This window comes from Brachyistius frenatus, unplaced genomic scaffold (assembly GCF_029030835.1).
Source record: "Brachyistius frenatus isolate BFR_SWC_R1_liver_20210118 unplaced genomic scaffold, ASM2903083v1 Contig_230, whole genome shotgun sequence".
Lineage (NCBI taxonomy): Eukaryota > Metazoa > Chordata > Actinopteri > Embiotocidae > Brachyistius > Brachyistius frenatus.
Genome location: NW_027210829.1, coordinates 262,377 through 278,311, shown reverse-complemented (window position 1 = coordinate 278,311; position 15,935 = coordinate 262,377). Strand labels below are relative to the sequence as shown.

Here is a 15,935-nt window from a genome sequence, read left to right as displayed (position 1 = left end):
GCAGGTGTTCGGGGAATTAATATACCATCCAACAAAGACACACACATGCACACACGCAGTTCTCCACTCGATCTCACCCAAGACCACTGAAACCAATGAACCGTATAGTCTGGCTGCTTTGGGCTGGCATACTGGGTAACCTTACACACACACACACACACACACACACACACACACACACACACACACACACACACACACACACACACACACACACACACACACACACACACACACACACACACCGATGGTGTGTATATTTTAGAGGGGGTTCTGATGTGCGTACGGCTCAGCTTTAGTGGCTGGCTACACCAAGCAGACTGAAAAAAAACTAGATAAATAACTATTAGACAGGAATGTAAAAAAAACAAAATGACAGATTAGGTGACTCCCAAGAGCTTTATGGAATGAAAACTTGGAGCGACCACCACTGTGGTAAACCATGAAATATTATCAAGAGTACATGACTTTAAGTGTCTAACATGTCGGGTTGCTGGCCGGTCAGTTGTGTTTCTCTTTCCCACCTTGACCCCTTGTCTCAATGTCTTGTTTTTGTTTTCTTGACCTTTGCCCTCTTTCTTTTCCCACTATCTGGGACAACAATATGGAATAACGACAAAGCGGTGCAGTTTCCTTTCTCCGTTTTATCTGTCTCTGACACTGTCACATTTCCTCTTTCCACTTTTTTTCTCTCTCAATCAGGACTTGCCTCCTTATCTTTCTCTCCTTCCATTGCTTCTCTTCCTTTCATCATTTGCTGTACTCCACCCGACGCTTCGTTTCCAAATGCATGCACTTCCTGTCCTAATCTCGTGTTATTTCCCGCAAAGCTCTTGTACCGCTTCACTTTCTCATTCCCCCCTTTTTTTTTTTTTTTTTTTTTTTGCTCTCCATCCTTCTCTCTCAGATAGGTATGCTCAATTTCGCTCTCTAAATCTCTCAGTTACGCGAGGAATCCTAATTGCCTTCTTCCTTTTCCTCTGAGCTCCACGCTCCACGGTGTGTCTGTCGCCAGTCGCAGGCCAGGCGTCAAGCTGCTGTAAAATTAGCTTCAGTACAGCTGAAATCCATCCACTTCAAATATTTAGATATGATATTTGGCAGCACCCGTTCAGACGTTTTTGATCACATTAATTGTAACCTCAGCTCAAATTAAACTTAAAAGGCTGGAGCAGCATAATATTACATTACAACCTTTTGTCCAATCGTGCAGCTGAAATCAAACTAAATTAAGTATATTCTTCATCTGTCACTTTGAATGTAGATGTCCATTTATGTGGCAAGTTAAACACATCCAATAAAGATTGAAGATGAGTTGGCCAAAGTAGTTTTTACTGGAAGCAATTATAACAAACAGTACTGGACATGTCATGAATAGAGTTAGACCGAAAGCAATATGAAAATGAAGTAGTACAGCCATGAGGAAAGTGGGTCTACATGAAGCATTAATGGTACGTTCATGACCAACTGGGAAGAGGGAAAGTTCCAACGTCCGAGTAGGAAAATACACCTGAACACCTGTTAAACTAAGAATATCACATGATGAGACTGGGAGGTTTTTGAGCGCTCAGAGAAGTAGGTTTGACTTCATTTCACATGGAAGGGTTTGTGGTAAAAGGTAAGAAACGTACTTGTTCTGAAAATAAGGTGAAATGGCCCGACGCCGTTAGCCTGGACTACTTAACAAAAAAAAAACAAATACAGCAAAACATGAAGGAAAGTAGTGTACAACTGATATTGACCTCTTGAGATCCATTTCATCCCTGTGTTGGTTTATATGGACGATGATGATGTTTTATCACTTTTCTGTATTGTGACAGTAGACATAAAGCAGATTTCCATGTTGTCTGTTAATGCTCTCAACTCGCAATTTCCAGCTGCTGAAAGTCGACATTTAACGTAGTAAACACAAAGTCGACAATCAATTAATCAATCAAATAAACAATTAACAAGACTGTAACGCATGATTAGCTCAACAGTGGCAAATGGGCTAACTTGGTTGGCAATAAAGTGATCACGGAAAGAGTAAAATAAAAAAAACACATGTTAACATTCACAAAACAGCTAATTAATGAGTGTCTAATAGTTGGTCATGTATTGAGGAGATAAAAGATGCTCTGCTCTCACTTATCAATGTGGATGTAACAACATCAGTTAAACTACTGTTAAACAGCAGGGGTTGCTCCCAGCAACAAGATGTTCAACCGAAACCAAATGCATAAAGCACCTTGACTGAGCCTCTGTCATTATGCCTCTGCACGTCCTAAAATACGCTACCTACCTACCAGCTTGCTAAATTGTTAGCCTCCGTGGCTGCTAGACACCGTCCATGTTGCTGTTGCCTGGCAGCGGTGTTTTAATGGCTTAACCTCTTGAACGCCAAGCATACCGTGCACACGACTTCCCATGTCGTAACCACGAGATTTATTTGAAGGCAGCATGAGTCAAGACTCCATTACATCTTCTCAATTACTGCGTACAAGACTTTGTCACATGTACGACATAAATTATACAACTGAAAGATGTAATCATGGAAAGCGTTCAAAAGAGCGACATGCTGAATCCCTGTCTCCATTTGCAGAGCATGTATTGTCTACAAGAGTTTACAAGAACCTACAAGTTTTGGAACAAAATTTGGGGGTTTTGTGGAACATTGGGTCTCCTGTGCAACCATTTACTGCTGTTTTGAATCTCTGTCACAGTGATGCTAATAGGTAGTGAACACTCTCCTATTACAGAGCTGCTCTCTGGGATACACAGCAATCATCACTGCCCAGGTTTCTGGGCATTCGCATTATACGCACAGCAAATGGCAATGAGTGAGTGCAAACACAAGCTACACTACCTTTAAGGACACAGAGATCGTGTCCTTTTTAAAATTACACAAGGCAGGTTATTTAAAGGTTATGTTTTCAGGCCAAACACAATGAAGTAAAAGGATTCGGGATGTCAGCACCAGGTTTGTTTTAACGCTGTGTGGCAAAAGCTCTCAGGCATGATTTATTTTCTTTATAAGCTTCTTAAAAAAGTGAAAAAGTAAAGTAAAAAAATCTACCAGAAGCTATTTTTAAAATCCTTACTGCACCCTAAAGAAGATATTCATACAAACAAACAATGACAGATGCAAGAATCTATGCAGGGTAACCGTATAGTATTAAACAACTGGATATCTTTCTCTATCTGTACTTCTCATGGTATCTTTCATCAGCTCCACTCATCTCCACCTCATTTTCCCCAGTCTACCACCTCTCATGTCTTCTGCCGTCAACATCAATGGTTTCACACGCAACCTTTCGCTCCCTTCATGATGAAACGTAACTCGGATGAGTCCAACATGATCCCTTGTTAAATGTATCCCCACGGTCTTTTACATCAGTTGTCCGTCGTGTGGTCGTACGCACACGACGGGAGAGATAGTCATTTAAAATTCAACATTGTCAGTAATTAAATGAATCTGGATTCAAAGCTAGCACATTATTCCACTTGTATGAAAAGACACACATAAACTTCAAACAGAAGAATTTGCACTGCAAAAGCAAACATCTGAAGACAAACGGTTTGCCTGGTGTGATGGGTTTTCTGCAGCTACAACAAGACACTGATTCCACTGTTGGAGTGTGTGGGCTGTGCTTGCTTCCCAGAAACATTCTGACATTTAACATTTTTATCGGACAAGTGCTGCTCACCACATATTTGCAACAATGGGCAAAAAAAAAAAAAAAAAAACTCTTTGTCTGTGGAAATGAATAAGATCCTGGATTATTTTAGATGTTTGCGATGTACAAAATGCTGACAACGGCAAGATAAACTAAACAAAAGTTAGGAGGAGTTCAATGGCTCAAGTCCAATGAAGAGAGGAAAGGTAAGAGGGAGAGGAGTGAGGAGGAGATTAAAAAAAAAAAAAAAAAAAAAAGCATTAATCAGTGAAATATTTTCCTCACAGCAGACTGAAGGACACTCGTTTTCACTCCATAAAGGGGAATCCTGTCTGAATCATGCGTGACATAACTCCCTCTGTCTCATCTGCACTTTGGTTCTTTAACACAGTTTTATTCTACGGCTCATTTTTATTCCACCATTCGTAGTTTTGTTTGTCCCCCTCTCAGCCGTTCACGTCTCTCCCTTTGAAATTATTTGTTAACGCAGCTTTCGAATTGAACATCCCAGACAGATTTAGTTCCAAATCTGGGGGAGTGATGCGTCTCTTCTCTGTGTTACATCATCTTCTGGTTTGTTTTCTGTCTGACAATTTATTTCTCTCTCCCTCACAGTCTCTGCTCAGAGTTAATGCCAGTCAGGACATCTATAGTTTGGTGTCGCTGTTAACCGCGCAGGCTTGACCACATTAGGGAGATGCCTGCGAGCATCCGTTTCTTTTAAGAGTCACAAGCCAAAGGGGTTGTAAAGCAGCACTGTATTTGGTTAGGTCTTTTCTTTGCTGGAGTTTATAGGGCCTGCATTGCTTTTTGTCTGGATTTACTACTGCTGTACTGTAAGTGAATGGGGTTTGTGTGGGGGTGGAGGGGTAATTTGGCTGCTGAGAGGCCACTTGACAAGAACGGGGCCTGCTGCTTCCTCGACGGGGGCCCCCGAGTCCGCAAAGAAAGGGGAATGAGTGAACGGGAGGATAAGAGAATGAGAGAGATTAAGATGCATGAAAGACGGAGAGAGAATGTGAATGATGGAGACGAAGCTCGAGAGAGACGGAGATGGAGAAACTCACAGTTTCTCGCAGTGCAGCGAATAGTTTCTCCACGAGCTTTCAGTCTAACATAAACAGTCTGTCATGTTGAGCTGAGCTGATCCGTGGACCAAAAAGGGGGAAATTATGGTGCAAGTCACACTCATTGTGCATGCTGCATGCAGTGCCACATGCCAATAGATTAAAATAAATATGTATATATACAGGTGTCGTGTAGGAGTACAAATGGAAACCCGCACAGAGAAAATAAAGTCCCTGCAGAGGGAATATAATGTGTTGCTTTGGTGACAGTGGCCTAACAAAACAGTGGCATAGCTTGTTAACATCAAACGACTCGAAGTCTAGTGCATGCACACACACACACACACACACACACACACACACACACACACACACACACACACACACACACACACACACACACAATCGCATATACTGCCGTTATAGTATGACACGCACTCTGAAGTCCTCCAATCTGGGGACTTATGTTTCAGCAGAAAGTCACAGAAGGTCATTCGTGACTCGGGGTTGTTTCTGTGTGACACAGACACTCTCTCTCATTATATGTCAAAGTTTCCATCTACAACCAATTGAATGTTTAATCCTCTGAAAGGGATGAGGGAACTGTGTGTATGTGAGCCTGTACTTGCCTAATGATGAGTCTGCACTGTACGCCTATGGCTGCATGCTAAACTCTCCTATGTGCTTCATGTATGTGTATTTGTATTTAGAATATGTATTTACCTTCTTTAATGTGTGTGTGTGTGTGTGTTTTTTTTTTTACTATCTTTGTGAGGACCTTTTTTTATTTACTTTTGGTTGTTCCTCACTACATCAAAGGGTTGTTTGAAGATTAAAAGAAAATTATCATTTTAAACAACCTGAATTTTCTGTCTCATCTCTCATGTTATCACTATAAACGCCAACTTAAACGCTGAAGTCTTGTAAAACAGGAGAAAAGAAGAAAAAAGCAAGGACAACCAGCCATCAGTTAATCATACAGGTGTTAAAACAACCCCGGGGTCAGCAAAACTTACTTTGAAGAGGAAATGAAGGCAAACTGTGAAATAAAGCCCCAAACTGTTACCATCCATCACAGTGAAGAGACCTTCGCTGTGGTCCAACTTTCAGTAAAGGGGGGGATTTCTGATGTGCTCTTTTCCAGTTTATCCTCGGAATAGAATTTGTCAGATAATCAAGCTTGTTTACAGCCTGTCTGATCATGTGAACGCTCATTTTCTGTTTCCTGGTAACAATGTTCCCAGATCTCAGCAATTACTTTGGTGCAATTTAACGTGATCTGTAAATGTAGTGTGTACAATAGACAGAAAAATGGCCCAAACTATAAAAATAAGACTCAAGCTGTAATAAACCGTAGTTTTCCTTTAACAGTCAAAATTGGGTAGAGTTGGGGTTTGGCGCAGTTGTGATGACTAAGGTTAGGGATATAACCTCTGTCAGTCAGGGCCCTCACAAGTGTAATACATTCAAGCATAGTTCTGACTGTGCACTCGTACCTTTTGCATGAATGTAATAATATGTCTCCATGCGCATGCCAGTGAGTGCGAGCACCTCTTCACCTGTTCGCGTGTCCCGCACATGTGAATACGTTATGTGTGTGCACGTTTTTAATGTGGCATCCAGCTTGCTCAGTTTCCCAGAAGGGCAGTGCCCTCTGTTAGTGCCAGCTGGCTGCCTTCTTGGCAGACTGAAAGTCATTATACAGAAAAGGTCAACTACCCGCACGCTGGAGAAACTTGGGTAAGAGAATATCACCCACTGACCTAGAACTGGAGCCTAAATATCGGTTACCCTCACTTGTGCCATTTGGCAAACCATAACTGAATCAAACATAGTTGGAAGGGCACAAAGTGGCGACCACAAGATGGCCACGGATGATAGGCGTGACATTAAGAGGCTGTTTGAGAACAGCAAGCTCATTGTGGTTTTTCCTTCTTAGTTTAGACTCGTCTGCTATAGCAATAACACTCCTCAGATGTATTACATCACCATCAGACCCACGATAACAGCAAAGAACGCAACGCATTGAATGATGGCTTTTATTCAACAGCCACCAAAGCATGTGTGCGCTGTCTGAACTTGACATGTCGAAGTGGCGTACATACGCAGAAATACTGCACAAACAAAATAATTAACTCACTGGTTACAAAAAAAGCTGGCAGAGTACCAACACAACATGGTTAGCAGAGATTCATGGGATTTATCAAAGTGGTTGTAATACATCTTTGACTTGCAGTCGCAGACTTCTCGGGTGTGGCTTGCAGTTGTATATAATACAATATCATTTGCAGTGATGTCATTTGTATGTTCAGGTCACAGCTGAGAGGAGTCGGGCCAAACTGAAGTGAAAATCACTTCAGCACTTCACTTCTACGGATTGTTCTTGATCCAATCAAACTATTTTAAATTTAAGGAACTGGAACTGTGTCAGAAAACATTTGCCGGTCTGCGACATGCATAGTATGAGAACCGAAGTATTCAGAGATCACTCACACACTCGCACAAAATTCCAGCCCCACCATGAAATGCCGTTTCATAGCTGAGGGTGTGGTGGTTACAGCGTCCATTGACCAATCAACACCAAGCTTTGATAAGAGCCAGGAGCCGGGGCCTGGAACGTGTGTGTCCATTCTACACACACACACACACACACACACACACACACACACACACACACACACACACACACACACACACACACACACACACACACACACACACACACACACACACACACACACACACAGCAGCAGGATCCTACTGTTGTGTGCTCCGTGGTAGGTTGGCACGTTGAGAGGAAATGGGGGCTGTGAAAACTCTGCTGGAGAGATGCTGCTGGCAAACCGAAGGTGTGTGTGAGAGTGAGTGTTGGAAAAGGAGGGTGGCGGTCAGAGAGAGAAAGTGGTGGGACAAGAGAGGAAGCACAGGAAAAGAAGAAGAGAGGACAGGAAAGACGGTGGAAGGAGGCAAAAAGGGGACAAAAAACAGAAACTTAATAAGAGAGAAAGGAAGGGAGTTAGCGGGATGAGGCGAAAGAGTGAGACGTGTGGGAGAAAACCAAAGTTGGGATAGGGATGAAGAAGTTGGGAAGGGAAGGGAAATAAAAAGACAGAGCGAGAGAAAAAGACAGGCGAGGCCAGAGAAAGCAGAGAAGGTGTTGCTTGGAAAACACTTGCCAAAACTTCCTCAAAGGGCCGTCAGCGAGGGAACAGAAAAATAGGCCGTTAAAATCAGAATTAGTTTGTGTAAAGTTGGCACAGGAAGCTTGCCGCTTCCAGCAACGAGCCCCATTCAACTGCAAACACACACTTACTCAGTTTGACAGACGGCGTATATAAAGAAGAAGTCATACACACAAATCTTGACGGAGCTGAAACATGCTTAGCAATTAAAGATGTATATTTGCACACACTCAAACACACACACGCACCAAACATTTCCTGACTGCAGCTCAACTAATTGAAAGCTCCCTCTAGAGTTTACAACATTTAATTCCCCCACATTTCACAGCAGTTGAGGCAACAGTTTGGAATTTGTAGCTCTAAAAATCAACACTCAAGGGTGTGTGTGTGTATGCGTGTGCGTGTTTCTGTATGTATGCGGTCCCCGCAGGGCAGGTGTGAACTGAACCCGAGAGAGAAAAGCCGTCCCTGTTTTCCAATTCATTCTACCCGGCCTCGTTAAGCCTGTTAAGCCTCCCCCCAAAACCCTCCACTCAAATTAGATGCAAATGAGGTCTCAAGTGGCTTCCCAAGGAGGACATTACGGAATTGACTGGCTTGAGGTAATCTGCGAGGCTGCCTGTGAGTGTGTGTGTGTGTGTGTGTGTGTGTGTGTGTGTGTGTGTGTGTGTGTGTGTGTGTGTGTGTGTGTGTGTGTGTGTGTGTGTGTGTGTGCGTGTGCGCGTGTGGAGTGAACAGTTGAGGCCACCACTGTTTTTCTCTCGTTAACCTTTCCAAATGGTCGGTTTACAATGGGGAGGAAAACTCAGCGTTTAAAGAGATTGATTCTGTAGTTATGACAGGTGGACTGAGGCTCTGAATATCAATCTTTACTTCCACGTGTAGCAGAAGGGAACTGGATTCAAAAGTTATATACTGCGTGTAATAAAGAGGGTAAGTGGGGACCTACTCTAAAGTTTAAAGGGCCATACTGGTGTTTTACAGTGCCAAACATTTTCCATCTTAACTGATTTCCTTCATTCTAGGAAGCCAGAAAATGTGCCACTGTATAAATGTTCGGTGTTATGCTGTATATCAGCATATCAGGAAGTTATTTCATCATGATTCCCTGTACTTCTTTGTCGTACCCGATTTCCCTCAACCTGTGTCATGTACTTCTGCTTCATTTTACAGGGATTTTCTACATTTGTTTTCAGTAACCTTCACACAGTCTGTCTGAATCACTTTTATTCCGTACATGTGCCGCAAGAGGAGCGATAAAGGGAGCAGCAACGTAGTAGCCGTAAAAGATTTTCCGCTCAAGATAAGGCGAGGGCCTTGTCCCGTACTCGAATGCCACATGTCTTGTGGTCTTGTTGCATATTATTCTGGTGTGGTGAGACTGCTATTGGGCTCTTTTCTATGAATTTCTCTTTATGTAACTGTTTCTGCGGAGCCAAGAAACGTTCGCCATGTTAGTGTCCACATGAGACACAAGAAAATAAAATCGCAACAGAAACGCAAGCCGACGCCACGTTACATTTTCTCACAGTGCTCTGTTTTAAAATGTTTACTTTTAAGGACATCAGTGCAAACAGAGCTGGATGTGGCAAATTTGAACAGAAAACTACAACAGAGAACAGAGACTGCGAACAGTCTAAAATTACAATCAAATGTTTCATTGAGACAGCTCCCCCTAGAGGGCAGAGTAAATATGACGGGAGCAAAGGAGGGTGTGAGGAGACAAAGTTATCAAACTACAAAGTCCACACTGGGAGGAAATTGGGGTGGATGGATGGGTCGACTTTAACACAGCTGATCATTTCCAAAGTGATGGTCAATGCTTCTTTTAACCATGACCAATTCATTACTTTAATAGCCTGTTTATTTTTGTCACAATGATGTTAGAGGTTATATATTTAAATCCAAACTTTCATCTTCCTCCAAACTTAAGCAAGTTTTTTTTTTAGCCTAAAACAAACAAGAAAAATGTAAGCTCCCATGGATAAGGCAGGGACAAACAACCTTTATGGTTGTTCAGGTTAGTGGTTTTTTTGTGTGTATTTTGGATATATTTGGCCAAAACAAGATTGGTTACAACATATCACTTACATTTTTCTGTCTTTTCACTACGTGACCTTCCCCCTGACATCATTGAAACAACCAAATATAATTCTAATAAAACCTTTCGTAGCCATCTTTCGGGGTTACTATGTTTGACCCTTTGATATTGAAAACATTGGCTTTTATTGGAGTATTCTCTTGAGTGCACGTGTCTTACTGCAGCGTTTTTCTCTCCAAATTGATGCATACCAACATCCAGCCAGTTACCTCAGCATTGCAACACAGCATTTCCTTTGAACATTAGGAACATCTTGCTGCCAGGAAACTTCTTAACAAACATATTCATTACATGTTAAATATATTAATGCCTCTTCAGTTAAATATTAATGTTGATTGCCAGTTTTTGTTGCGATGAAGAGTTTGGTTAAACCCCAACATTGACCCTGTCATAAAAAAAAAACGACAAATTGACTATTAGCATTACATCAGTAAGTTATTAGCGGCTATAATGATGAGCTGAGACAAATTTTTACTCCAATCCAGAGCTGGCTATCATTCCTACCTCAGACAACTACGTACAGTGTAAAGATGAGAGTGTAGACCATTTAAAAATCAAAACTTTCCATTTTATAGAGTAATAAACAAAATACACGGCATCTTTATTAGTTGTAAACTTTTTACTTTTTTTGTACTTTTTACTTACTAAGTTTAGGAGTTTCATATAAGGACAATTGGACACTTTCCTTTGAAGCGAATTACTATTTTTTACCCAGAAGTTAACAAACTTGGCAGTTGTGTTATGAGAATCTGTTGCCCACATGGATTTTATCCCACTTGTCAAACCCAAATCTCTGCTCAGGGCAATAATGCTCATCTCTCTTTCTTATAAAGTTTCCCATCTGCTGTAACCTTTAGAACTGGAATCTCATCCATTTTAATGTTTCCCATCTCAGACTCCCTAAAATATATCTGCAGAGGGAAAGAGAGATGAAGGCGGGCAGAGAGGGAGGGAAAAGAGGGAGGGAAAGACCAACTCTTGGCCGAAGTCACATCTGAAACACTGACCTGGATAAATCAGGGAAACATAAACACATAGTTTCTGCAGGGAGAGGAGGGAGGGGGCGCTGCTGCCCCAAATATTCCACCCTGGGGACCCCAGCTAGAAGCAGAGGACCCCCTTATCCCACCTCCCCATCACAACCCGCTCTAATTATTTATTTTCCTAGGGTGTAAATGTCCTCCGGGGATTGCTGTGTAAAAGCCAACAGGTCCTCGGAGGTCACAACATCCCTATGGGATGGAAGAGGTATGAGGTTCATTGTTCACACACAAGAAACACAATCACACCAGCCAGCGCGAACATGCAGACACAGTCACACCAGCACATACACATAAACAAACACGTGCAAAGGTAAAAACGCAGGCACACATGCTAATCATGTGTTCATATCCACCAGTACCCCCCACGTCCACACGCACATATCCACAAACACGGCCCCCCACTCTCCTGTGCAGCCCACTGATTGTGTTTGTTGTCTCAGGGTTAGGTCTGTTGTTGATCCCCCGCGGGGCTTTTGGGCTGCTACGTTATCATGCGTAATCACTTCCATACCTTGACAGCTAAAGGTGTGTTGGTGAGTGCATGTGTGCGACTGCGCTGGTGTATACGTGTCAGGATCGGGCCGGAGGTGGCAGCAGGCGTCTGTCAGGGGTCTGTCTCCGCCTCAGGAATGAATATCATTTCAAACTAACCATCACCAGGTTTGAACAAAGCCGTGAAAGTAATTATTCAGGAGTTTAAATCAGTGTTTAAGATTTTACACAAATCACAGAGGATCTAGCCCAGCTTTAAGACCCTGTGAAGACTGTGAAAAAGTTTGGAAAGTCTGAACCTGAAAGGAAACTCAAAGAATACAAAGACATTTAAGAAGCTCTTCTCATCTTTTTATTTGTACTTGTTTAAAAACTTGAATACTCTCTTTAAAAGTTTTCTTAGCTGTCTCCATTTATTAGGGTCACTGGTGATTTTTAGGGCACTTTCACGGAGACCATCTATCAAGCAAAGAGGCTACAGGTTTCAGCCTGGAGGTATTGCAACTTATCCCAGTAAACTACCCCCTTGTTTTAAAGTAGGCTATATAGTAAATAACAATAATATTGGGTTCTTTTTAGCAGTTATCAGCCTTCAATGCCACACAAAATCTGCCAATTTCCTCCTAAATTCCATTTATGCTCTTTTGTATAAACGTTTTGCCTCAAACATTTTGTAATTTGAGGCTTTAATAAAGACAAGAGAAAATTTGCGTAACGTAAAACTTACTCAGAAGTGCTGATATAGGTGAACCAACAGTAAGATATGGGCTTATAATGCGAAATAAGACCATTAATGAGTCATAAATGGATTGTTGAGTCGATGCAATCAGTACTTTATGAAATGATTTACATTAATGCGCAATTAACAATTCACGACTATAATAAGTTTGAAATTTCCAGTCAATGGTGTTTTAACCACTGTAAAGAGGGCATGTTGTGTTCAAAATGTACGACAGAGTTTACTGCAGGGATCTTACAGTAATACGAGGGTGATGGAAAGGGACAAAAGGTGCAGGATAAGGTGACGGGGCAGCTGTGATGATCTTTACCACAGATGATGAGCACAGGAAGATTTACTTCAATTGTCATGCAATTGCACTTACAGGCGCTCGGCATTCCTCGGTACTCCTTTGGGCACAGTCTTCAAACCCAGACCCTGGCAGTCCACATGCGACCCGGAGCAGCTACACTTGTGTGGGCATCCATCCACCGACGCAGCACACACCAGCACAGCGAAAACCAGAACCCAAACCCGGCAAAGCGCGGCGCGCTTTTCCGGCCCGGTCGGAGGCATGATATCCACTGAAATTACTTCCAAACGAAGTTAATTGAAAATCCACGGGAGGAAATTACACGCTGTGGAAGTGAGAATCCTTTAAAAAAAAAAAAGGTCAAGAGAGGCCGTTCGACTGTGTAACGGGATTTAAAAAAAGAAGCCGAAATAAACTTAAATTCGCTGTTTACCAAAAGTTCACCAAACTTTCTCTCGAGAGACTCGTTCAGACAGTCTCCTTAAAACGCCCGCATGCCATTGAAGAAAATGAAGAACATGAGGATTCGGATGTGACACGCGAGAAAAAAAAAAAAAAAAAAAAAAAGTTTTAAAACATCAAACCGTGCGTCACACAGCTCGATGCGTAAAAGTCTCCACAAATGCTCCCCATTCACAAACTCTCCGAGAAGTTGTCAGCTTCAACTTTCCAAGGTGAGAGTGTTCAGCTGGGGTGTAACCTCCTTCCAGGGAACATCCCTCCGCTGCCGGCCGGGGAATAATAAAAAAAAAAAGTGAGGTGCAGAGAGAGTTGTAATCAGACAGAAAAAAAAAAAAAAAGTTGAGAGAGCGGAGGCGCAACATAGACTGTTAAGCCTGGAAGTTGTGAGAAGTGAGAGAGGCAGACAGATTTGTATTTAGGTTTCCCCCAAAATCCTCTCTTTCTCTCTCTCTCTCTCTCTCTCTCTCTCTCTCTCTCTCTCTCTCTCTCTCTCTCTCTCTCTCTCTCTCACACACACACACACACACACACACTGTTGATGTCACCTCACCAGTGAAGAGAGTCAGAGAGCTTCACAAACTTTCACTCTTCCCTTATCTTTCCCCAGAAACACCCTCCGCTGTATAAACTCGTCTACTTTCCCACACGGAAGGAAAAAAAAAAAAAAAAAACACTCTCCTTTCAGTCCACGGTAGCAGTGTACATAATTTAGCGACTTTCACAGCCACTCTTCCTCTTTTTTTTTTTTTTTTTTTTGTCACGGCCCATTTATCAACTTAATGATGTACTTTGCGATCATATTGGTTTTGAGGCATGGCTTATTTGAGCCATATCTCCAATGCATCATCCGGGGGGGGGTAGAGTCTGTGTGTGTCACTGATAAATGCGCCAACAGCCAGCAGATGACAGACACAATTCTGCCTGATAGATCAGTCAGAGTTGGTCGAAATGTAATTAAAGTTTGATGTATTTTTTAACGGTGTTGGCAAATTCAATGAAGCCATGAAGCCAAAAAAAAAAATGGATCATGACTTTTGGGGTTCGATTTTAATTGATCAAATGTAAGACTTCAGTTGCTGGTCAGACATTAAAACTCAAATATTTTACACAAACCTGGTTTTGAGTTGAAATAAACTTTCCACATGATTGAGGTTTTGATTTAGGATGATAAGATATTTAGAAAAAAGTTTCAGTTCATGCTCATCCTACAACTATTCTTCTTTGCTACAATGATTTCCCCCACTTTACTTTCTGTTGGGACAGATTGCAGTGAAATAAGACTTTTCAGAGCAGACTCATAAAAAAAGAGTTGCAACAGTTGCAGTACTGCTGCTGCCCTCTATTGGCAGAAAGAAAAAGGGAACTAAAGAGTGGAGACAATTCAATCTGCAGCTACAGTAATACAATAATTTCACTCCTAATTAAATGAGTGTCCTCTAAATTAGTCCAATTCATTTGGGGATTTTTTTTTTTGTGCAAGTATCGCAAATGTGAAAAGCTTTGTCGTCAGCAGTGTCTCGCTCTGTAATGAACAGTGGGAAGTTCATAAATATTGTAATGCCTGGAACCCAAACAGAGTAATTTAGTGTCTCATTCTAGAACTGGAGCTAATTAAAACATCAGTTTTCCTGTCAGTCGTGGACGCAGCAGAGGCAGACTCGTAGCCAGTTTAATATTTGATCATTTCAATGCTTCAGTAAACAAGTTTATTGTGATGTTCCAGATAAACTCAACAAAGCTTTTGTAAAACTACCATCGTTTGATTAAGACTTTTATGGTTTGGCTTTCTATATTCAACGGAGGTCTGCTGGGTCACTTTGGTATATACAATTTCATTTTACTTTATCAATACCAGTGTGGGTCGTTTGGTGTCATTTTGTTAAAAAAAAAAAAAAAAGGAAGACAAATCTGAGTAAAAATTTGCAAAGTATAAACATTGACCGAGGATTGCGTGACTAATTCTTACCAATTTAGAATTGTATGAATGTGTCACATGTAAACTAACGAAACCTTTTTGGGGAAATTCACCCCAAAGTCAGACCTATTTAAAAAAAAAAAAAAAAAAAAAAAAGGTCCCTAATACAATCAGCAGAACTACCGTAAGGACAGAAGAAAAAGAGGCTGCTTTGAAACTATTTTCAACTGTGTCGATGGCAGCTGCAGGGCAAGCAGAGCGGCACTGCCTTCTACACAGCAGCTAATTTAAACTCCTCCTGGGAGATCCCCAGGTGCCCTACGGCATACAGGGAAACTGAATCCCTCCAGTGTCTCCTGGGTCACCCCGAGGTTTCCTCCCTGCTGGCGGTGCCCAGGAAGGCACAGCAGGGAGCAGCCCGTCAAGGAGATTATACCTGGTCTCTCTGTGGGAAAATCCCATTTGGCTGCTTCCACCAGAGTCTTAAATGCTATGATGGTGCAAGAAACCCTGGCAAATAACATCCCACAGGGAAAAGCATTTGGGGCTAATCAGACAGTCAAAGCGTGGCCATCACAGCGTACATGAACCCTCTCAAAAAACTCTATCATCAAGTATCATTACATTTACATAGAAATCAAAGCAGTTTATCAGGGTGTCAACACTTAAACATGTCTTTACACATTATATCCATCCATATCAGATGGGCTTTCTTTCTCCGTGTATGTTTTGACAATGAGCTACATGTACCGCACACACAACACGCACATATTGCTTCCCATTCAGGGAAAATGAGCATGAAACACCAGAGGACACCAGAAAGCCAGTACGCAACAAACACAGACAGACTGGTAGAAGAGACTGCTGCCATTCCTGACTCCCAGATCCTCAAGGACAACAGGAGGGGTTCATACGGGAGTGTAACTTTATTAGCTTTTATCATTTCAAATAGTTTGTTTGGCGTGGCAAACACCATGAACAGGTTT

The 15,935-nt window shown here is 41.9% G+C and overlaps 1 protein-coding gene across 2 annotated transcripts in view; it reads right to left on the bottom strand.

The window, feature by feature from the left end:
• Positions 1–12,881, bottom strand: part of slit3 (slit homolog 3 (Drosophila)) — a 256,297-nt gene extending 243,416 nt beyond the window's left edge. The window contains exon 1 of one of the 2 annotated variants that reach the window (XM_069720029.1): positions 12,645–12,881. In XM_069720029.1, coding sequence (XP_069576130.1) covers positions 12,645–12,835 — 191 coding nt within the window. In that variant the 5' untranslated portion in view covers positions 12,836–12,881. The remainder of the gene's footprint in view (positions 1–12,644) is intronic. The other variant, XM_069720030.1, reaches the window with a different exon arrangement.
• Positions 12,882–15,935: the final 3,054 nt, after the last annotated feature.